Genomic DNA, 23,587 nt, shown 5'->3' on the forward strand with positions numbered 1-23,587 from the left:
CATTGCTTCACCACTCTCTTAACCTCTCGCTTTTTCTCCATATACTCTTCCCTCCTTGCATCACTTCTACTTTGTAAAAACTTCTCATATGCTAACTTTTTATCCCTTACTACTCTCTTCACATCATCATTCCACCAATCGCTCCTCTTCCCTCCCGCACCCACTTTCCTGTAACCACAAACTTCTGCTGAACACACTAACACTACATTTTTAAACCTACCCCTTACCTCTTCGACCCCATTGCCTATACTCTCATTAGCCCATCTATCCTCCAATAGCTGTTTATATCTTACCCTAACTGTCTCCTCTTTTAGTTTATAAACCTTCACCTCTCTCTTCCCTGATGCTTCTATTCTCCTTGTATCCCATCTACCTTTTACTCTCAGTGTAGCTACAACTAGAAAGTGATCTGATATATCTGTGGCCCCTCTATAAACATGTACATCTTGAAGTCTACTCAACAGTCTTTTATCTACCAATACATAATCCAACAAACTACTGTCATTTCGCCCTACATCATATCTTGTATACTTATTTATCCTCTTTTTCTTAAAATATGTATTACCTATAACTAAACCCCTTTCTATACAAAGTTCAATCAAAGGGCTCCCATTATCATTTACACCTGGCACCCCAAACTTACCTACCACACCCTCTCTAAAAGTTTCTCCTACTTTAGCATTCAGGTCCCCTACCACAATTACTCTCTCACTTGGTTCAAAGGCTCCTATACATTCACTTAACATTCCCAAAATCTCTCTCTCTCTGCATTCCTCTCTTCTGCAGGTGCATACACGCTCATTATGACCCACTTCTCGCATCCAACCTTTACTTTAATCCACATAATTCTTGAATTTACACATTCATATTCTCTTTTCTCCTTCCATAACTGATCATTCAACATTACTGCTACCCCTTCCTTTGCTCTAACTCTCTCAGATACTCCAGATTTAATCCCATTTATTTCCCCCCACCGAAACTCCCCTGCCCCCTTCAGCTTTGTTTTGCTTAGGGCCAGGACATCCAACTTCTTTTCATTCATAACATCAGCAATCATCTGTTTCTTGTCATCTGCACTACATCCACGCACATTTAAGCATCCCAGTTTTATAAAGTTTTTCTTCTTCTCTTTTTTAGTAAATGTCTACAGGAGAAGGGGTTACTAGCCCATTGCTCTCGGCATTTTAGTCGCCTCATACGACACGCATGGCTTACGGAGGAAAGATTCTTTTCCACTTCCCCATGGACAATAGAAGAAATAAAGAGGAACAAGAGCTATTTAGAAAAAGGAGAAAAACCTAGATGTATGTATATATATATGGATGTGCGTGTCTGTGAAGTGTGACCAAACTGTAAGTTGGAGTAGCAAGATATCCCTGTTATCTAGCGTGTTTATGAGACAGAAAAAGAAAGACATAATAAACAATATTAATAACATAGAAACATGGAATATACTCTAGAATGAATAAAATAAGTCATTACGTATGTCACGAGAGGTGTTGTGTTGTTGGGTATATAAGGGCCACTGAGTGTAAGCCGTCCATAATGGTGGTGAGGCGGCGGTGGTTTTTGTAGCCCTATATAACTCCAACAACATTGGAGGAGTTGGTAGAATTGCTGAATCACTAAAGAAGGAACCCTCTAACACCATCACTACGACCTTCTACCACTATTACAACTGTTACCACCATCACTACTACCTTCTACCACCATCACTACTACCTTCTACCACCATCACTACTACCTTCTACCACCATCACTACTACCTTCTACCACCATCACTACCACCAAAGAAAGCTTCTAGTGCCAGCCTTTTGGTAAAGAATGTGAGAAACACACAATTTATGAAAAAGTTTGTAGAAAAATACAAAGATGGTGGTGGTAGAGTGGAAGCAGTTGTGATAGTGGTTGATGAACTTAAGAATATAAGAACATAAAGGAGGATCACTGCAGCAGGCCTGTTGGCCCATGCTCGGCAGGTCCTTTACAATTCATCCCACTAACGAAACATTTTCCCAAGCCAGTCCTCAATGCTACCCAAGAAATAAGCTCTGATAACTCTATCCACTCATTTGCAAGTCCCAAGTCCCAAAATCAATGGAATATTATGAAATATTTCGTAGGAGCATGTGAGGGGACTGTCACTCACTGGTAAACAATGGCACACTGGCTGGGAAGGAAAGGCCGAGGCGGCTCAGAGCGTGAGTACGCGTCCAGGACGAAGGACTATTAGGACTATTAGCGAGTTACCGGACCATTTGCGAGCCAATATTTTGACGAAAAAACAGGACTATTTCTGAAATGGACGACTTTCAGGCCGGACGATTATTGAGGGACCACTGTATATACTTCTGCATATCCAAAACATTGCTGGGACATGTAAATACTTTGTATATATTCCAAGACGATAGTAAGTGGCCAAGGCAGGTGTAAATGTCCACCTGTCAGTGTGTTTGTGACAATGTGAGTACAATTTCAGTACCTAATACTAGTGTCAGAACAAAGATTGGTTATGAAATGACAAAAACTACTATAAATTATAATTATCAGAACATGAAAATTATATAAAATATGAAAAATAGAAAAAAAGGTATATCAGCAACACTTTTGCAAGCGCAGCGCTCCATATTGCCGTCAGGTAATCCCCAAGTACCAACTTTGCGGCCTCATATCTCGGTAAGTACAGTGTACTGACTCTTAATTTTTTTTTTTATCCTATAACACTTTGAAAAATGTGCTCTTTTTTTCAATAAAAAAAAATATTTTTTCATTTTTCAAAATATTCAGGGCACTGGGGTAGTGAATGTATATATACGTTTGGACTGTTTACGGGTTAAATTTTGTAATTTATACAGGAGAAGGGGTTACTAACCCCTTGCTCCCATTGATGGTGTTACCTTCTCTTATTGAGTAATTCCAACTTCACAGGCATCCCAGTCTCTCCGGTAACTATTCATCACTGATTCTCTTAGTACAGTATTTTATGAACTTGTGAAATCAGGGAACAGGTTGGGCTTGTACTCATGGCAGACGAGTCCTAAAACTCATAAGCCGGTGCACAAACCACTCAGCTCTAATAAGATTCATCTAGCTAGGTATATTTGTGGTTACAGTGGGGCCTATGCTAACCTCCCTATGGTGTATAAAATATACCTAGTTGGCTGAATCTTATTAGAGCTTTCTGGCCCAGTGGTTAATGCACTGTCTTGTGAGTTTTAGCACTCACTCACCATGGCTTCAAGTCATGGTACAGTATTGTATCTTCTATACCAGTGACATAGGTGTGAACAGGTTGGTGTGCGAATGGGTTCATGCCTTAGAAACTATGGCCTGCTTGAAATTCTCTTTGCAAGTGTTCAACTTATAGAGCAATACAGTCATAGAGTTCACTTTATAAAAGAGCTCAGCAACTAGTACTGCATTATGATGCCTTGCCCTGGTATGGAGCCAAAAATAATGAAATGTTACATAATGTTCTTGTTGTCCTTATTCCATGTTTTATCATGAGTGGTTGGTCAAACCAGCAAGACATGCTGAAGTCACCATTCCTGTCCATGATAACAAGATGAAATGAAGTCATAGTACCTGGTTGTGATAACAAGATGAGAGTCATAGTACCTGGTCATGAAAACAGTCTTTAGAAATATCAAGGTATGTTTTTGCTTAATTGGTAAAGTGTCGTAATACTTGTTAACTTACAGGGGAAGTCATCCATATTTGACTGGTCTGGCTGTTGCTGGGGGCATCTTCTACTGGGGTGCTGAAGGGGCCATCCTGGGCCCCTTGTTATTATGCATCCTTAAAGTGGCTACCAACATGTATTCTACTCTCATCCAGTCTCCTGGGGACATAACTCGCCGCTTTGGCAGACTCCGCAGGTTAGCATCCAGAGCCACAAGTTTTATACTAGAGGAGAATGTAATTTTTAAAATGTTATGTCATCATGAACTGTGATCATTTTTTGAACTGTGATCATTTTTTTTTATGAAAGAGCAAATTTCTAAATGATTTTAAGGAACACTGAATTTGACAGAAGGTATTGCTTATACTGTACTAAGACATGTCATTGAAGCTAGTGTGAATAGCATACTTAAGTTGTTGTAACTGAAGTATGAGATATTTGACTTAGTTAAAAATATAATTTTGTTGAAAATAGTTTCACAGTAGTTGTAATGAAAGTACAAGGCATGTAATAGTAAATAGTGTAAATGTAAATGTAAGTAGTGTAAATGTAAATAGTGAAAATGTAAATAGTGAGAGTGTGGTGAAAGTGTTGAATGATGATGAAAGTTTTTCTTTTTGGGGATTTTCTTTCTCTTTGGGTCACCCTGCCTCAGTGGGAGACGGCCGACTTGTTGCAAAAAAAAATATATAGTCTGATCTGTTCTTTGAGAGTTTAAGTGCAAAGAACATAGAGAAATATTGAACTATACTAATAAAACTGTTACTGTATATATTTTAGATTCCTAATTCTATGTAGAGTTTCTGTACATGTTGAATGATCTGGGAGGCCTACAAAAGTTGTATTTACTTATTTTTAAGAAGTGGTTACAATTTCACCCTATATTCTGGCTGTCCCGAGATGTTAGTCCAGAGTGCTGGTCTCCACTATGCCACAGAAGGTCATAGGTTAACCAGAGCCAGGAACTATAAGGACACCACACACCATCTGATTCTTATTTTCACATCTTATTCTCACTGTGAGGTGTAAGGACTCCTATAGGGGCTGAGGTCAGTAGTAGATCAGAGGACTTTTGCAGGACTGAGATCTAGAAGAGGATTCCTTGTTTATGATGAGCATTTCACAGTAGATACAAGAACTTTTTTTGAAGGGGCAACCATCACATAAGATGATTTGAGTAACAGATGTTGTTGACAAGTATGGTAAAAAAGTAAGTGTGTGTGTACTCAGTTGTGGTTGCAGGGGTTGATTCACAGCTCCTGGTCCCGTCTCTTCATTGGCTGCTACTAGGTCCTCTTCCTGCTCCATGAGCTTTATCATACCTCTTCTTAAAGCTATGTATGGATCCTGCCTCCACTACATCACTTCCCAGACTATTCCACTTCTGACAACTCTGTGACTGAAGAAATACTTCTTAACATTCCTGTGATTCATCTGAGTCTTCAACTTTCAATTGTGACCCCTTGTTGCTGTGTCCCATCTCTGGAACATCCTGTCTCTGTCCACCTTGTCAATTCCTCTCAGTATTTTATATTTTTTATTATTACCACACTGGCCGATTCCCACCAAGGCAGGGTGGCCCGAAAAAGAAAAACTTTCACCATCATTTACTCCATCACTGTCTTGCCGGAAGGGTGCTCTACACTACAGTTTTTAAACTGCAACATTAACACCCCTCCTTCAGAGTGCAGGCACTGTACTTCCCATCTCCAGGACTCAAGTCCGGCCTGCCGGTTTCCCTGAACCCCTTCATAAATGTTACTGTGCTTACACTCCAACAGCACGTCAAGTATTAAAAACTATTTGTCTCCATTCACTCCTATCAAACACGCTCACGCATGCCTGCTGGAAGTCCAAGCCCCTCGCACACAAAACCTCCTTTACCCCCTCCCTCCAACCTTTGCTAGGCCGACCCCTACCCCGCCTTCCTTCCACTACAGACTGATACACTCTTGAAGTCACTCTGTTTCGCTCCATTCTCTCTACATGTCCGAACCACCTCAACAACCCTTCCTCAGCCCTCTGGACAACAGTTTTGGTAATCCCGCACCTCCTCCTAACTTCCAAACTACGAATTCTCTGCATTATATTCACACCACACATTGCCCTCAGCCATGACATCTCCACTGCCTCCAGCCTTCTCCTCGCTGCAACATTCATCACCCATGCTTCACACCCATATAAGAGCGTTGGTAAAACTATACTCTCATACATTCCCCTCTTTGCCTCCAAGGACAAAGTTCTTTGTCTCCACAGACTCCTAAGTGCACCACTCACCCTTTTCCCCTCATCAATTCTATGATTCACCTCATCTTTCATAGACCCATCCGCTGACACGTCCACTCCCAAATATCTGAATACATTCACCTTCTTCATACTCTCTCCCTCCAATCTGATATCCAATCTTTCATCACCTAATCTTTTTGTTATCCTCATAACCTTACTCTTTCCTGTATTCACTTTTAATTTTCTTCTTTTGCACACCCTACCAAATTCATCCACCAATCTCTGCAACTTCTCGTCAGAATCTCCCAAGAGCACAGTGTCATCAGCAAAGAGCAACGGTGACAACTCCCACTTTGTGTGATTCTTTATCTTTTAACTCCACGCCTCTTGCCAAGACCCTCACATTTACTTCTCTTACAACCCCATCTATAAATATATTAAACAACCATGGTGACATCACACATCCTTGTCTAAGGCCTACTTTTACTGGGAAATAATTTCCCTCTTTCCTACACACCCTAACTTGAGCCTCACTATCCTCGTAAAAACTCTTCACTGCTTTCAGTAACCTACCTCCTACACCATACACCTGCAACATCTGCCACATTGCCCCTCCTATCCACCCTGTCATACGCCTTTTCCAAATCCATAAATGCCACAAAGACCTCTTTAGCCTTATCTAAATACTGTTCACTTACATGTTTCACTGTAAACACCTGGTCCACACACCCCCTACCTTTCCTAAAGCCTCCTTGTTCATCTGCTATCCTATTCTCCGTCTTACTCTTAATTCTTTCAATAATAACTCTACCATACACTTTACCAGGTATACTCAACAGACTTATCCCCCTATAATTTTTGCACTCTCTTTTGTCCCCTTTGCCTTTATACAAAGGAACTATGCATGCTCTCTGCCAATCCCTAGGTACCTTACCCTCTTCCATACATTTATTAAATAATTGCACCAACCACTCCAAAACTATATCCCCACCTGCTTTTAACATTTCTATCTTTATTCCCATCAATCCCGGCTGCCTTACCCCCTTTCATTTTACCTACTGCCTCACGAACTTCCCCCACACTCACAACTGGCTCTTCCTCACTCCTACAAGATGTTATTCCTCCTTGCCCTATACACGAAATCACAGCTTCCCTATCTTCATCAACATTTAACAATTCCTCAAAATATTCCCTCCATCTTCCCAATACCTCTAACTCTCCATTTAATAACACTCCTCTCCTATTTTTAACTGACAAATCCATTTGTACTCTAGGCTTCCTTAACTTGTTAATCTCACTCCATTATCATATGTCATTATCATATCCCCTCTCTCTTCTGTCCTCCAGTGTTGTCAGGTCGATTTCCCTTAACCTCTCCATGTAGGACATGCCCCTTAGCTCCAGAGCTAGTTGTGTTGCAAACCTTTGCACTTTCTCTAATTTCCTTATGTGCTTGGCTAGGCATGGGTTCCAAACTGGTGCTGCATACTCCAATATAGGCTTGACATACACTGTGTACAGGGCCCTGAATGATTCCTTACTGAGATGTCGAAATGCTATTCTTAGGTTTGCTAGGCGCCCATGTGCTGCAGCAGTTACTTGGTTGATGTGCACCTCAAGAGATGTACTCAGTGTTATACTCACCCCAAGATCCCTTTCCTTGAGTGTGGTTTGTAGTCTCTGGCCCCCTAGACTGTACTCCATCTTTGGTGTTCTTTGCCCTTCCCCAATCTTCGTGACTTTGCACTTGGTGAGGTTGAACTCTGGGAGTCATTTTCTGGACCAGGCCTGCTGCCTTGTCCTCATCTGATTGAATTCTTCTCATCAACTTCACATCATCTGCAAACAGGGACACTTCTGAGTCTATCCCTTTCGTCATGTTGTTCACATATACCAGAAACTGTACCAGTCCTAGGACTGACCCTTGTGGAACCCCGCTTGTCACAGGCGCCCACTCTGATGCCTTGTCACGTACCATGACTCGCTGATGTCTTCCCGACAGGTGTTCTCTGATCCATTGCAGTGCCTTCCTTGTTATACCTGCCTGGTCCTCCAGCTTATGCCTTAATCTTTTGAGTAGAACTGTGTCAGAAGCCTTCTTTCAGTCCAAGAAAACACAATCTACCCACCCCTCTTGTTTTACTGCTGTTACCCTGTCGTAGAACTCCAGTAATTTTGTGACACAGGATTTCCCATCCGTGAAACCTTGTCGGTTGTCATTGATAAGCTCATTTCTTTCTAGGTGCTCTACCACTTCTGTGTGTGTGTGTATGTGTGTGTGTGTGTACTCACCTATTTGTACTCACCTATTTGTGGTTGCAGGGGTCAAGTCATAGCTCCTGGCCCCACCTCTTCGCTGATTGCTACTAGGTCCTCTCTCTCCCTGCCCCATGAGCTTTATCATACCTCACCTTAAAACTATGTATGGTTCCCGCCTCCACTACGTCACTTTCTAGGCTATTCCATGGCCTGACTACTCTATGACTGAAGAAATGCTTCCTAACATCCCTTTGATTCATCTGAGTCTTGAACTTCCAATTGTGACCTCTTGTGTCTGTGTCCCTTCTCTGGAACATCCCGCCTTTGTCCACCTTGTCTATTCTGCGCAGTATTTTATATGTCGTTATCATGTCTCCCCTGACCCTCCTGTCCTCCAGTGTCGTCAGGCCGATTTCCCTCAACCTTTCTTCGTAGGACAATCCCCATATCTCTGGGACTAGTCTTGTTGCAAACCTTTGCACTTTCTCTAATTTCTTGACGTGCTTGACTAGGTGTGGATTCCAAACTGGTGCTGCATACTCCAGTATGGGCCTGACATAAATGGTATACAGAGTCTTGAACGAATCCTTACTGAGGTATTGGAACGCTATCCGTAGGTTTGCCAGGCGCCCGTATGCTGCAGCAGTTATCTGATTGATGTGCGCCTCAGGAGATATGCTCGGTGTTATACTCACCCCCAGATCTTTTTCCTTGAGTAAGGTTTGCAGTCTTTGGCCATCTAAACTATATTGTGTCTGCGGTCTTCTTTGCCCTTCCCCAATCTTCATGACTTTGCATTTGGCAGGGTTAAACTCAAGGAGCCAGTTGCTGGACCAGGCTTGTAGCCTGTCCAGGTCTCTTTGTAGTCCTGCCTGATCCTCATCCGATTTGATTCTTCTCATTAACTTCACATCATCTGCAAACAAGGGCACTTCTGAGTCTATCCCTTCCGTTATGTCGTTCACATATACCAAGAACAGCACAGGTCCTAGGACTGACCCCTGTGGAACCCCGCTTGTCACAGGCGCCCACTCTGACACCTCGTCACATACCATGACTCGTTGTTGCCTCCCTGTCAGGTATTCTCTGATCCATTGCAGTGCCTTTCCTGTTATGTGTGCCTGATCCTCTAGCTTTTGCAGTAACCTTTTGTGAGGAACTGTGTTGAAGGCCTTCTTGCAGTCCAAAAAAATGCAGTCGATCCACCCCTCTCTCTCTTGTCTTACTTCTGTTACCTTGTCATAAAACTCTAGTAAGTTTGTGACACAGGATTTTCCTTCCCTGAAACCATGCTGGTTGTCAATTATACACTTGTTTCTTTCCAGGTGCTCCACCACTCTCCTCCTGATGTGTGTGTGTGTGTGCGCGCGCGCGTGCGTGTGCATGCGTGCGTGTGTGTGCGTATGCGCGTGTGTGTGCGTGCATGTGTGTGTGTGTGGGCATGTGTGTACGTGGGTGTGTACGTGCGTGCGTGCGCGCTCTGTCCGTATTTCCCTCAGTGTTGAGCTCAACACTAAAGACTTGCTTTACATCCTCTCTCTTTACCATGATATAAGAGATGCAAGGACCACCCTCATAGGAGCAGCTGGTTATCTTTCAAGTGGTGTGATGACTACCCTTGTAGGGGGTGGCCATCTTGCAATGGGTTTATGAATTACCTTTCTAGGGGCCACCACAAGAGGTGCATGTATGGGCAGTTATCTCACCAAGAGCCTCAAGGATGCCAAGCTAACATGTTCACTTTATTATATAGAATAGGCAGTAAATAACAAAAAAAGGCACAATACCTTGACTGGAACGATACACAAATAACCCGCACATAAAAGAGAGAAGCTGATGACGACGTTTCGGTCCGACTCGGACCATTGACAATGTCACACTAACCAGAAGTGGAGCAAGACGGCAGGAAGAGGTGGTTGTAGTAGTAGTAGTACAAGAATGGTATATAATACCGACAAGATGAAATTAAGACACATGCGCAACACCCGGGCATCCCTATCGTAGACGTTTCGCCATCCAGCCAACTACTGGATGGCGAAGCGTCCACAACAAAGACAACCAGACGCCGCACATGTCTTAATTTCATCAGTAGTAGTAGTAGTAGAAGAGGTAGTAGTAGTGGTAGAAGTGGGAAATAAGGACGACGAGCCAGTCAAATACAAAGGAAGGGGAGCACTGCAAGAGAGCTAGGTGCCCACTGAGGGAGAGCAAGCGCACAGAGGTGCGTGAAAGGGGAAGTGGTGAAATAAATGAAGAAGGAACAGAAACACGAGACAGAAGAGAGAAAGACAACGGGTTTGCTCTCTCCCAACCTGTAAGATGCTTAGTCTTGACGTTGAGTCCCTCTTCACCAATGTCCCTCTTGATGATGTCCTTGATTTCCTTAGAGAGAAGGCCCATGAAGGGTTTCTTCATCTCCCTATACCTACTGATGTCTTTCTTGATCTTATCTGCCTTTGTGTGGACTCTAACTCCTTTTCCTTCCAAGGGAAATATTATTCTCAAACCTTCGGTGTCGCTATGGGCTCTCCTCTCTCTCCTGTCCTTGCTAATCTTTACATGGAATACTTCGAGACTGTTCTTCTTCCTACCCTCGATGTGCAACCTTCACTCTGGCTCCGCTATGTGGATGACATCTTTGCTCTGTGGCCTCATGACTCCAGTCTCTTCCAACCTTTTCTTGAAGCTCTTAATAATCTTGCCCCTTCCATTAAGTTTAAAGCTGAATGGGAATCTAATTCCTTGCTTCCTTACCTTGATGTCCATGTCCACCACTCAGATACAGGTTTTTCCTTTTCCGTTTACCGAAAACCTATGCACAGTGGCATGTACATTCACTACTTTTCCTATCATGCTTCCCCTGTCAAGAAAAGTGTTCTTATCTCCCTCTTTCTCCGTGCCCTCCGCATCTGTGATCCTCAGTTCCTTCCAGCAGAAATTTACACTCTTCATAATTCGTTTTCCCGTCTTGGCTACCCTTCCCATTTCATAGACTGCCCTCTCATGTGCTAAATGCAATTTCTTCTCTCCCAAACTCTCTACTCCTGGGAACTCTTCTATCCTCTGCCTTCCCTACATTTCCGGTCTTTCTAATCTCAACAATTCTCTCCGTCCCTTAGACATCAAGCTTACCTTCCGCAAGACTAACACTCTTCGCACTAATCTCGTTCATACCTCTCCTCCCTCTACAGATGTTCCTGGTGTCTACTCTATTTCTTGCTCCTCCTGTCCTCTTCAATACTTCGGAGAAACTGGTTGATCTCTTTCTGACAGACTTAGGGAGCACAAAAATAGTATTAGGCTTGCTGACACTAACAATGCTCTTTTCTGTCACGTCAGAGATCATAGCCATCCTATTGACTGGTCTTCTGCTAAAACTGTCTTCCCTACTTCCAACTCGAACAGTCGCAGTCTAGTTGAATCCTCTCTAATACACAACTTTCCTTGTATGAACCTTAGCCCTGGCTTCGTCTCTGTAGATGCCTTCCTCTCCCACTACATTGTAAAATGCTCCAAACTTCAGAACACCTGTGACTTAACCTGACTCTTAATTTTTTCTTTTTCTTCTCCCTCTTCCCCTTTCCTCTTTCCTTTTTCTCCTCTGAGTTGTCTTTCTCTCTTTTGTCTCGTGTTTCTGTTCCTTCTTCATTTATTTCACCACTTCCCCTTTCACGCACCTCTGTGCGCTTGCTCTCCCTCAGTGGGCACCTAGCTCTCTTGCAGTGCTCCCCTTCCTTTGTATTTGACTGGCTCGTCCTCCTTATTTCCCACTTCTACCACTACCTCTTCTACTACTACTACTACTACTACTACTACTGATGAAATTAAGACACATGTGCGGCGTCTGGTTGTCTTTGTTGTGGACATTTCGCCATCCATTGGCTGGCTGGATGGTGAAACGTCTATGATAGGGATGCCTGGGTGTTGCGCATGTGTCTTAATTTCATCTTGTCGGTATTATATACCATTCTTGTACTACTACTACTACCACCACCACCTCTTCCTGCCTATATATAGCCGTCCTGCTCCACTTGTGGTTAGTGTGACTTTGTCAATGGTCCAAGTCGGACCGAAACATCGTCGTAAGCTTCTCTCTTTTATGTGCGGGTTATTTGTGTATAGAATAGGCAGTGATATTATTGACTTAGTGTTAGAACTAAAACCATGACACCTCTTTCAGGACTCCTACTGTTACTTGAGAGCTGTCAGTGGACCAAAGTAAATATAGTTATCTTTTGACTTAAGTCGAACTATTAACTATGCATGCAGTAGTTGTGTTGGCTGTAGTCTAAGCATTTAACTTTGTCTCGTGCATACAGAGCACATCATATTTTGCTTGGTCTTAATAGTCTGCTATGCTTATTAATTCATATTGCTGTTCAGTTCTGTTTATATTATATTGTGTTTGGCCCTTCAGACCTGGTTGCATTGTTACAGCAAACTAAAAGCAAAGTTTCTCTGATGTGTGCATAGAGCTAAAGTCATCTTGCTGCTACAACAACTTGACACGCTTGTATATAATTTCTCCAGTACTGAGTACTACACTGAAGAAATTGATGTGCTTGGTCAGTTGTCTTGTACTCAGTGTTTTCACCTGCTATCAGATATTGACCAGCTTTTAGCCAGGTACTCAAATGTAGCTAATGCCACTGCTTAAATCATTTACAAAGAAATGCATTTTTTAATTTCTGCATACAAACTTTATTTCTTGTGGCCACAATGGTGGTGTCGGTGAAACAGTTGAGAAATATTCAGACAATTTTTGAAGTGGCAATTCAGAGTATATAGCAAGGGAAAAAAAAAGGGTGGAGACTGAAACATTTTCTGAAGATTCATTCACAGCTCCTCCCATGTGTCCTAGAGTTGAGCAGGTCCCAAGATTATAAATAATAAGAAACACAGAATTTTCAACTGAAAAATGCTTATGAAGTAAGCATTTTTCTTTTGTTGATATGAAGAAAAGGGGAGACATACCAACATTTGAGATTATAAAAGAATATTAAGTAATTGATGAAGAAATTTCATATCATTAATGGAAAGGACAAGAGGCCACAGCTACACACTAAGGAAGAAATACTGATAAAAAGATACTAGAGAGTTTTTTACAAACAATGATAGAACAGTGGATTGGTTTAAAAGTTGCGGTAAGTGCAACCACCACTGGAAATTCTTAAAATCTTGTCTAGAATGAATACTGAAGATGAGACACCATGAAATAGATCTGCTCTTGCAGTTACACGTACAGTAGATGAAGCACCATGAACTTTTGGTTTCCCATGAGCTTAGTTCTCATGGGACACCATAATCTTAGATCTGCTTCTGTAATTACATGTTTGGATGAGCATAGTAGGTCAGGGTGAGTGGAAAAAAAGTTGTTTTTATGACTTGGTGTGTTGAAGTGTGAGGAAGGTAACATTTATTAGGGAATTTAGAGAAACTGGTTAGCCAGACTTGAGTTCCAGAGATGGAAAATACCATGCACTCTAAAGGAGGGGTGAGGATATTGCAATTCTGGAGGTAGGAAGTATGGTGCATGCATTCTGATGAGGTGATGAAAATGTTGCCATTCAGAGGGCCATCTGAACTGTGATGTCAGCACTGTTTTGGCAGGACAGTAATTGAACAAATGATGATGAGTACATGTCTTCTTGTGGTTCACTCTATTTCTGTGGGAGACAGCTGGCATGTTTAAGAACTGAAAATGTCAAGGTAATCAGCATGTTTAATGCATGAAGCACTAAGTGTAGCTGCCATGACACATCATGCAAGGTGAATTTCTAGTGCCAGCATGCTTGCTGGTGTTTCCTGTAGCTGTGTACTGGTTGAATAGTTGATGTTCTCTTGATGAACATGTACTGGTTGAGCTGTTGATTGATGTGCTCTAGATGGAAATGTACTGGTTGATGTGCTCTAGATGAGCTTGTACTGGTTGATGTGCTCTAGATGAACATGTACTGGTTGATGTGCTCTAGGTGATCATGTACTGGTTGATGTGCTCTAGGTGAACATGTATTGGTTGATGTGCTCTAGGTGAACATGTACTGGTTGATTTGCTCTAGATAAACATATACTGGTTGATGTACTGTAGATGAACATGTACTGGTTAATGTGCTCTAGATGGACATGTACGGTTGATGTGCTCTGCATGGACATGTACTGGTTGATGTGCTCTGCATGGACATGTACTGGTTGATGTACTGTAGATGAACATGTACTGGTGGATGTACTCTAGATGAACATATACTGGTTGATGTGCTCTAGATAGGCATATACTGGTTGATGTGCTCTAGACGAACATGTAGTGGTTGATGTGCTCTAGGTGAACATGCACTGGTTGATGTGCTTTAGGTGAACATGTATTGGTTGATTTGCTCTAGATAAACATATACTGGTTGATGTAGTGTAGATGAACATGTACTGGTTAATGTGCTCTAGATGGACATGTACTGGTTGACGTGCTCTGCATGGATATGTACTGGTTGATGTGCTCTGCATGGACATGTACTGGTTGATGTACTCTAGACGAACATGTACTGGTTGATATGCTCTAGATGGACATATACTGGTTGATGTACTCTGGATGAATTTGTGTATTGTGTGAAGAATTAATGTGCTTTATAAATATTCTTGAATACAGTCAAGCCCCACTTATACAGCAGGTAAGGTTCCAGTCTACCATTGTAAAGTGAAATATAGCATTTTGAATGCATATAAAAGCCTGATAACATGTTTACAACACTGTCATATATTGAGTGAGTAATAGCTAGGTCTAAAAAATGCATGTACAGTAAGTAAACACATTATTTACTTTAAAATATTTTCGTCCTTAGCTTATAGTGAGTGGTGTGTGTATTTATTGTAGGAAATCTGAATAAATGAAGAATGGGTATAACTGAAAACTGCTGCATTAGTGAAATGCTGTAAAGCAGGGCCCACCAGTACATGCCTAGAAATGTACATCTAAAGTAATTGATGCATGTTTTGGGATCGGTTTAATGAAATGCAAGAGGCAGACTGAAAGCACAACCTCTCTTGTTAGGTAATATATTATACTTAGCCATGGAGCATCACTTAAAGCACTGTATGCTTGTCAAAATATAAAATTATCAGGATATATAGTCACTTTCTTTTATACGAGATTGTCATTGCTTTCATTAAATATGATGGCACGTGATACAAAAATTCAATAAATGTGATAGGAAAATTATGAAAGTCAGTCTTTCTCTGAATATTAAAAATGGCTACACTGCTCTTGTTTTAGCTTGGATTTAAATTCATTTCTTTCTTTTTGGGTCGCCCTGCTTCGGTGGGAGACGGCCAATTTATTAAAAAAAAGAAAAAAAAACTGAGTTTCCTTGGTAGCTCATAAGTTCACTCTTCACACTATTTCCATTTGCTGATTGCTTCCCTCGGCTTTGTAGTGCTTCATGACCTGTGCAGGTTTGACACTTAAAATAATAATAGTGATGGGCCACTTTTCATGTTACTCCAACTTACACTTTGGTCACACTTCACAGACATGCACATGCATATATATATACATACATCTAGGTTTTTCTCCTTTTTCTACATAGCTCTTGTTCTTTATTTCTTCTATTGTCCATGGGGAAGTGGAAAAGAATCTTTCCTCCGTAAGCCAGGCGTGTCGTATGAGGCGACTAAAATGCCGGGAGCAATTGGCTAGTAACCCCTTCTCCTGTAGACCTTTACTAAAAAAGAGAAGAAGAAAAACTTAATAAAACTGGGATGCTTGAATGTGTGTGGATGTAGTGCAGATGACAAGAAACAGATGATTGCTGATGTTATGAATGAAAAGAAGTTGGATGTCCTGGCCCTAAGCGAAACAAAGCTGAAGGGGGTAGGGGAGTTTCAGTGGGGGGAAATAAATGGGATTAAATCTGGAGTATCTGAGAGAGTTAGAGCAAAGGAAGGGGTAGCAGTAATGTTGAATGATCAGTTATGGAAGGAGAAAAGAGAATATGAATGTGTAAATGCAAGAATTATGTGGATTAAAGTAAAGGTTGGATGCGAAAAGTGGGTCATAATAAGCGTGTATGCACCTGGAGAAGAGAGGAATGCAGAGGAGAGAGAGAGATTTTGGGAGATGTTAAGTGAATGTATAGGAGCCTTTGAACCAAGTGAGAGAGTAATTGTGGTAGGGGACCTGAATGCTAAAGTAGGAGAAACTTTTAGAGAGGGTGTGGTAGGTAAGTTTGGGGTGCCAGGTGTAAATGATAATGGGAGCCCTTTGATTGAACTTTGTATAGAAAGGGGTTTAGTTATAGGTAATACATATTTTAAGAAAGAGGATAAATAAGTATACAAGATATGATGTAGGGCAAAATGACAGTAGTTTGTTGGATTATGTATTGGTAGATAAAAGACTGTTGAGTAGACTTCAGGATGTACATGTTTATAGAGGGGCCACAGATATATCAGATCACTTTCTAGTTGTAGCTACACTGAGAGTAAAAGGTAGATGGGATACAAAGAGAATAGAAGCATCAGGGAAGAGAGAGGTGAAGGTTTATAAACTAAAAGAGGAGGAAGTTAGGGAAAGATATAAACAGCTATTGGAGGATAGATGGGCTAATGAGAGCATAGGCAATGGGGTCGAAGAGGTATGGGGTAGGTTTAAAAATGTAGTGTTAGAGTGTTCAGCAGAAGTTTGTGGTTACAGGAAAGTGGGTGCGGGAGGGAAGAGGAGCGATTGGTGGAATGATGATGTAAAGAGAGTAGTAAGGGAGAAAAAGTTAGCATATGAGAAGTTTTTACAAAGTAGAAGTGATGCAAGGAGGGAAGAGTATATGGACAAAAAGAGAGAGGTTAAGAGAGTGGTGAAGCAATGTAAAAAGAGAGCAAATGAGAGAGTGGGTGAGATGTTATCAACAAATTTTGTTGAAAATAAGAAAAAGTTTTGGAGTGAGATTAACAAGTTAACGAAGCCTAGAGAACAAATGGATTTGCCAGTTAAAAATAGGAGAGGAGAGTTATTAAATGGAGAGTTAGAGGTATTGGGAAGATGGAGGGAATATTTTGAGGAATTGTTAAATGTTGATGAAGATAGGGAAGCTGTGATTTCGTGTATAGGGCAAGGAGGAATAACATCTTGTAGGAGTGAGGAAGAGCCAGTTGTGAGTGTGGGGGAAGTTCGTGAGGCAGTAGGTAAAATGAAAGGGTGTAAGGCAGCCGGGATTGATGGGATAAAGATAGAAATGTTAAAAGCAGGTGGGGATATAGTTTTGGAGTGGTTGGTGCAATTATTTAATAAATGTATGGAAGAGGGTAAGGTACCTAGGGATTGGCAGAGAGCATGCATAGTTCCTTTGTATAAAGGCAAAGGGGACAAAAGAGAGTGCAAAAATTATAGGGGGATAAGTCTGTTGAGTATACCTGGTAAAGTGTATGGTAGAGTTATTATTGAAAGAATTAAAAGTAAGACTGAGAATAGGATAGCAGATGAACAAGGAGGCTTTAGGAAAGGTAGGGGGTGTGTGGACCAGGTGTTTACAGTGAAACATACAAGTGAACAGTATTTAGATAAGGCTAAAGAGGTCTTTGTGGCATTTATGGATTTGGAAAAGGCGTATGACAGGGTGGATAGGGGGGGCAATGTGGCAGATGTTGCAGGTGTGTGGTGTAGGAGGTAGGTTACTGAAAGCAGTGAAGAGTTTTTACGAGGATAGTGAGGCTCAAGTTAGAGTACATAGGAAAGAGGGAAATTATTTCCCAGTAAAAGTAGGCCTTAGACAAGGATGTGTGATGTCACCGTCGTTGTTTAATATATTTATAGATGGGGTTGTAAGAGAAGTAAATGCGAGGGTCTTGACAAGAGGCGTGGAGTTAAAAGATAAAGAATCACACACAAAGTGGGAGTTGTCACAGTTGCTCTTTGCTGATGACACTGTGCTCTTGGGAGATTCTGAAGAGAAGTTGCAGAGATTGGTGGATGAATTTGGTAGGGTGTGCAAAAGAAGAAAATTAAAAGTGAATACAGGAAAGAGTAAGGTTATGAGGATAACAAAAATATTAGGTGATGAAAGATTGGATATCAGATTGGAGGGAGAGAGTATGGAGGAAGTGAATGTATTCAGATATTTGGGAGTGGACGTGTCAGTGGATGGGTCTGTGAAGGATGAGGTGAATCATTGAATTGATGAGGGGAAAAGGGTGAGTGGTGCACTTAGGAGTCTGTGGAGACAAAGAACTTTGTCCTTGGAGGCAAAGAGGGGAATGTATGAGAGTATAGTTTTACCAATGCTCTTATATGGGTGTGAAGCATGGGTGATGAATGTTGCAGCGAGGAGAAGGCTGGAGGCAGTGGAGATGTCATGTCTGAGAGCAATGTGTGGTGTGAATATAATGCAGAGAATTCGTAGTTTGGAAGTTAGGAGGAGGTGCGGGATTACCAAAACTGTTGTCCAGAGGGCTGAGGAAGGGTTGTTGAGGTGGTTCGGACATGTAGAGAGAATGGAGCGAAACAGAATGACTTCAAGAATGTATCAGTCTGTAGTGGAAGGAAGGTGGGGTAGGTGTCGGCCTAGGAAAGGTTGGAGGGAGGGGGTAAAGGAGGTTTTGTGTGCGAGGGGCTTGGACTTCCAGCAGGCGTGCGTGAGCGTGTTTGATAGGAGTGAATGGAGACGAATGGTTTTTAATACTTGACGTGCTGTTGGAGTGTGAGCAAAGTAACATTTATGAAGGGGTTCAGGGAAACCGGCAAGCCGGACTTGAGTCCTGGAGATGGGAAGTACAGTGCCTGCACTCTGAAGGAGGGGTGTTAATGTTGCAGTTTAAAAACTGTAGTGTAAAGCACCCTTCTGGCAAGACAGTGATGGAGTGAATGATGGTGAAAGTTTTTCTTTTTCGGGCCACCCTGCTTTGGTGGGAATCGGCCAGAGTGATAAAAAAAAAAGATGCGAGACAAATTGCATGCTGATATACCATCCTATTATACATTAATGTTATGAAAAATGTGTGAACTGAATCTTCTCTTGTGTTGACAGATGCCAAAGTGAAGTGGGCATGTAGTGAAGAGGGAGACGCCCAAGTGCTTCATGGTCTGCTGCTTTATACACCTGCCAGAATGTACGCCATGTAGTGTGACATACAAGTGCTTCATGGTCTGCTGCACTGTGCAGAATGTTCATGTGATTGATCTCTTGCCAATATTTTCCCCTTTTTCTTGGTTTTTCAAAGTTCCGTCTTGAGTAATCTAGAATTATTCCAGTAATTTTGAGGTGCCTTGTGAACATAACAATCAAACACAATTATAAAGACTGTATTGCAACATAGAATAAAAGCATCTCTTGCCAGTATTCTTATTTTTGTTTGAAAAGTTGTTATAAAATTAAAAGAATAAACTGCAGAAATGATTTCTGGAATATAATAATGTAAAGTATTTAAGGAATGTTTTTAATTTATTATTAGTTCTAATGTGATTTGCATATGTTCTTGTGAACATTATGAATTGTGCCAGTTAACCCTTTGACTGTCTGGCAGGTAGAACTACGTTGTGGAATCTGCTCACTCTGATATGCTGTGAGCTGTAAATTTTGGCCTAGGTATGAGAGAAAGGGTCTGTGCGGTGAGTGTGCACAGTATAAAAAAGCCTGCCTCACGTGATGCATAATGGGAAAAGCAAAACTGATCATGTGTTTGGTTTAAAATAGTAACTTTGAGGTTTTTCTAGGATGGTTTTTATGGTTTTATTAGCTGTTTCATTGTATCATTTGTTACAATGGAAAACCTAATGCTGAAAGTAACGGAAATATATGAAGAGGCTTTGGAACATTATTATTGCACAGAGGAAATGTCATTTTAGTGCCTGGGATGTCTACTTTGTTTTTAAATTGAATTTTTTTAGTTTTATGCAAAATTGACCAAATTACTGAATTCTGTGCACTTTACAGGATAGTTTAGATAGTTGGCAAAAAAAAAAAAAAAACAGTGAGTAGAACATGCCTAGACTGCTAACTTTCTGCCTGTAATTGTGTAAGTTATCCATAAAATTTTGCGTTTTGTGTCATTATCTTCAGAAAAAATTCTATACCATTTCAGAAGAATTTTCTCTTATAAATGTGGACACGGTGAGCACTTTTAATTATGGGGGTCTGGACAGTGAAAGGGTTAGTGTCTGAAATGAATCAAGTATTACCTGCATATTATGTTTGTGATTTAAGTCTCTCTTGCTCCTCACTTGTGCCTCTACAGTTCAAGTAACATTATCAGTGATGTGCACAAATTTGTTATTTAAGGTAGATCTACGTGCAAGTAGACAGTGTTCTAAACAAGTGTTTATAACTTAACCATAAAAAGCTTTTCCCAAGAGCGCATTGACTGGCTTGCTTACCAGACATCATCTCTAAGCTTTCAGAAAATACTCTTGTCGACATTAAAGGTTTCGAGCTTGTAAAGGAGACATAGTTTGTGTTGACTTACCCTTAATGGTAAGATGTGGCCTGAGCTTTAACTTTTTATAAAAGAATTAAATGCTTTTTATGCTGCCTTCCCCAGTTTTGTAGATAGTAACCCCAGATGAGAAGTATTACCTTAGCTTTAAGTTCATAACTTGTTGACCTAATCAGTTTAACTTAACGATGTGAGGTGTTATTGAATTATATAGTATATATATCACTATAGGAATAATAATGAAATGTAAGATAATTTTACTGAGCTGATGAGAGCATTTGTGTTACTCTTTAATTTGTGCCTACAATACTTAACACTTTATTAGACATAATTAAGTACACTTCACATCACAACAGTTGCTGAAGGTAGCCTAGAAGGTCATTATTTGAGTACTTAAGATAATAGTATAAGTATTTATATAGAGAATTTAGTTAAATTTATAATTTTTGTAATCTCATTTTCTCTTAACATCTCCAGAAGGCAGTTAATACAGTTTTTGTATATTGTTGCTTGTCCGTCCCTATTGTGATTTATAGATTTTAGGTTTTGTCCTAGATATACAGATCTGGTAAAGATGAAGTTTTAGCTAAAATTTTGTCATAGCTTGTATTTCAATCTTTGTTCTAGCTGCTTGTGTGGAATACTGTACTTTACATATTCCCAGTACTGTAAAGTGATGCATTGAATTACCTTCAACTTGCTGCAACACTAAACACTTGTTCTAATTATTTACTTGCTCTTTAATCAGCAAAGTGATATAGTTTTATTTTAATTTTTAACTGAAATGTAGTGAGTTTGCAGAATATTATGGTGGTGCTAATGTCATAGTGAAATGTGGTGGTTGTAACGTGACAGGGTGAGAGTCTGAAGTAGCTTGGAGGCAGTTGACAGAGGAGTACTGTGGTGGTGGTAACCTGATGAGCTAGTGACCAAAGAGGCTTTATGGAGTAAGTTTACAGAGGAGTACTATGGTGAAGGTTGTGGTAATGGTACAGGGGAGTCAGTGAGAAAGGTAGTTTCATCTCGAGTCATATGTTGGCATTCTGGGTTAAAGTAAATTTATTTTATATCTATTTTGCTATCCATATTTTTCTTTAGAGCATCATGAAGGGTTCCTCCCTATTATAGATGAATAACTCACATGGGTTTAGCACTTTTCTTGAATATAATAGTATTCCTCACCATTGTACTTTTGCTAAAACCTCCTATTTATCACAGTTCCTCCTCACTATATCCCTCCATCTTATAAGAAATTTATCACAGTACCTCCTCAGTGTATCCCATCTTGTAAAAAATAAATTTATTAGAATTATATTAGATACAAACCCAGAAGTGATTACTAAGACACTGACTACACAGTGCTTGCTACACCACCAGACTCTTGCTACCAGTCACTCTTTTTTATAAATAACCGCTTAAAAATAAAGAGGCAATAACAAAAATTATTCTGTTTTTATTTAGTATTCACAGAAACAGAAGTGAGGATGTGATAGACCTCCCTGCCTTCTGTGCTACACTGGTCTGTGACATGTTCCCTGCCTGCTGTGCTACACTGGACTGTAACAGCATACCTGCCTGGATTTTATTTTTTAATGTGGCTGCCTCCCACTGAAGAAGGGTGACCCATAAAAAAAAGAAAATGCTCTCCATCATTAAGTCAGTAGCTGTTTTGTCAGAAGTGCAGACATAATTCAAATGATCCTCTAAACTTCAGCATTCCCACCCATCCTGCAAAGTGCAGGCACTGCACTTTCCACCTCCAGGACTCAAGTCCAACTAACCAGTTTCTTTAAATCTCTTCATAAATGTTACCGTGCTCACTCCAACACTGTCAAACTATGAAAACCGCTTTTCCCCTGTCACTTCAATCTAACAAGCTTACACAAACCTGAATGCTGGAGTCCCTAGCATTCCTACAGTCTTTCTTGGGATAACCCCTAACCTCTCCATTCTACTCCAGGTTTATACACCCTCATGGTCATCCTATTCTCCTCCATCCTCTCTAAATACCCAAATCACCTCAAGAATCTCTTTCCTCTGAATTATACGTTTAGTAACCCCGCACCATCTGATATCTACGTTCCAAAGTCTATAATATTCACACCACATGTTGCTTTTAAACATGACAGCTCCACTGTCTCCAGCCTCCACTTCTGTAAATTTTAAAGCTCATGACTTACATCCATATAAGTGTTGGTGCCACTATTCTCTGGTACATTACTTATTTTGCCTCCACAGATAAATTTTTCTGTCACCTGGTGCCTCAATATACCAGCTTTTTCTTGTCTACTCTGTGATTTAGATCATCTCTTAAGGACACGTCTATGGCCAGGGTAATAAATGAACAATGGTGTAAAGTGGAAAATTAGTAAAATATACCAATTAGTGCATGATAATTAGCCATGAAAGTGTCTACATGACTTTCCACGCATTCTGTTACCTGTACAGTTCCCCACACCTTGATGCTGGTGAGGGGCTCTTGATTCAAGGAGCTTTACTAATCCTCCCCTTTCTTTGAACAAACTTGACTGCAACCCCCCCCCCCCATCCTAGGCACTATACAACTCCTACTTGTTCAGCATTTCCTCCCTGATTGGTGCTGAAACTGTGGGAGGTCATTCATTGTTAGTTATATTAATGTTGGTAGAATTACTGACAATATGTTAGGTAAAAGGACACAAGTGCAACTAATGTGACATTTTATTGTGGCAACGTTTCGTTCTCCAGGAGCTTTATCAAACCATTACAAACAATACGTGGACACAGAGGGTATATATAGGCTCAGAGTGAGATGTAATACTAGTGGTGGTAGTTTACTACTACTACTACCACCACCACTAGTAGTACACCTCACTCTAAGCCTATATATACCCTGTGTCCATGTATTGTTTGTAATGGCTTAACAAAGCTCCTGGAGAGCGAAACGTTGCCACAATAAAATGTGTCCTTTTACCTAACATATTGTTAGTTACCCCTGAACACTAAAATTTTTTTAGATTTTTTTTACTTTCT

The 23,587-nt window shown here is 40.8% G+C and overlaps 1 protein-coding gene across 1 annotated transcript in view; it reads left to right on the forward strand.

The window, feature by feature from the left end:
* LOC128699230 (transmembrane protein 245) overlaps nucleotides 1–22,017 on the forward strand; it is a gene marked incomplete in the record, with an annotated part of 140,942 nt that extends 118,925 nt beyond the window's left edge. The window contains 2 exon segments of the mRNA XM_070096746.1: nucleotides 3,708–3,878; nucleotides 19,171–22,017. Coding sequence (XP_069952847.1) covers nucleotides 3,708–3,878; nucleotides 19,171–19,195 — 196 coding nt within the window.
* Nucleotides 22,018–23,587: the final 1,570 nt, after the last annotated feature.

Source organism: Cherax quadricarinatus, chromosome 54 (genome assembly GCF_038502225.1).
Source record: "Cherax quadricarinatus isolate ZL_2023a chromosome 54, ASM3850222v1, whole genome shotgun sequence".
Taxonomy (NCBI): Eukaryota; Metazoa; Arthropoda; class Malacostraca; order Decapoda; family Parastacidae; genus Cherax; species Cherax quadricarinatus.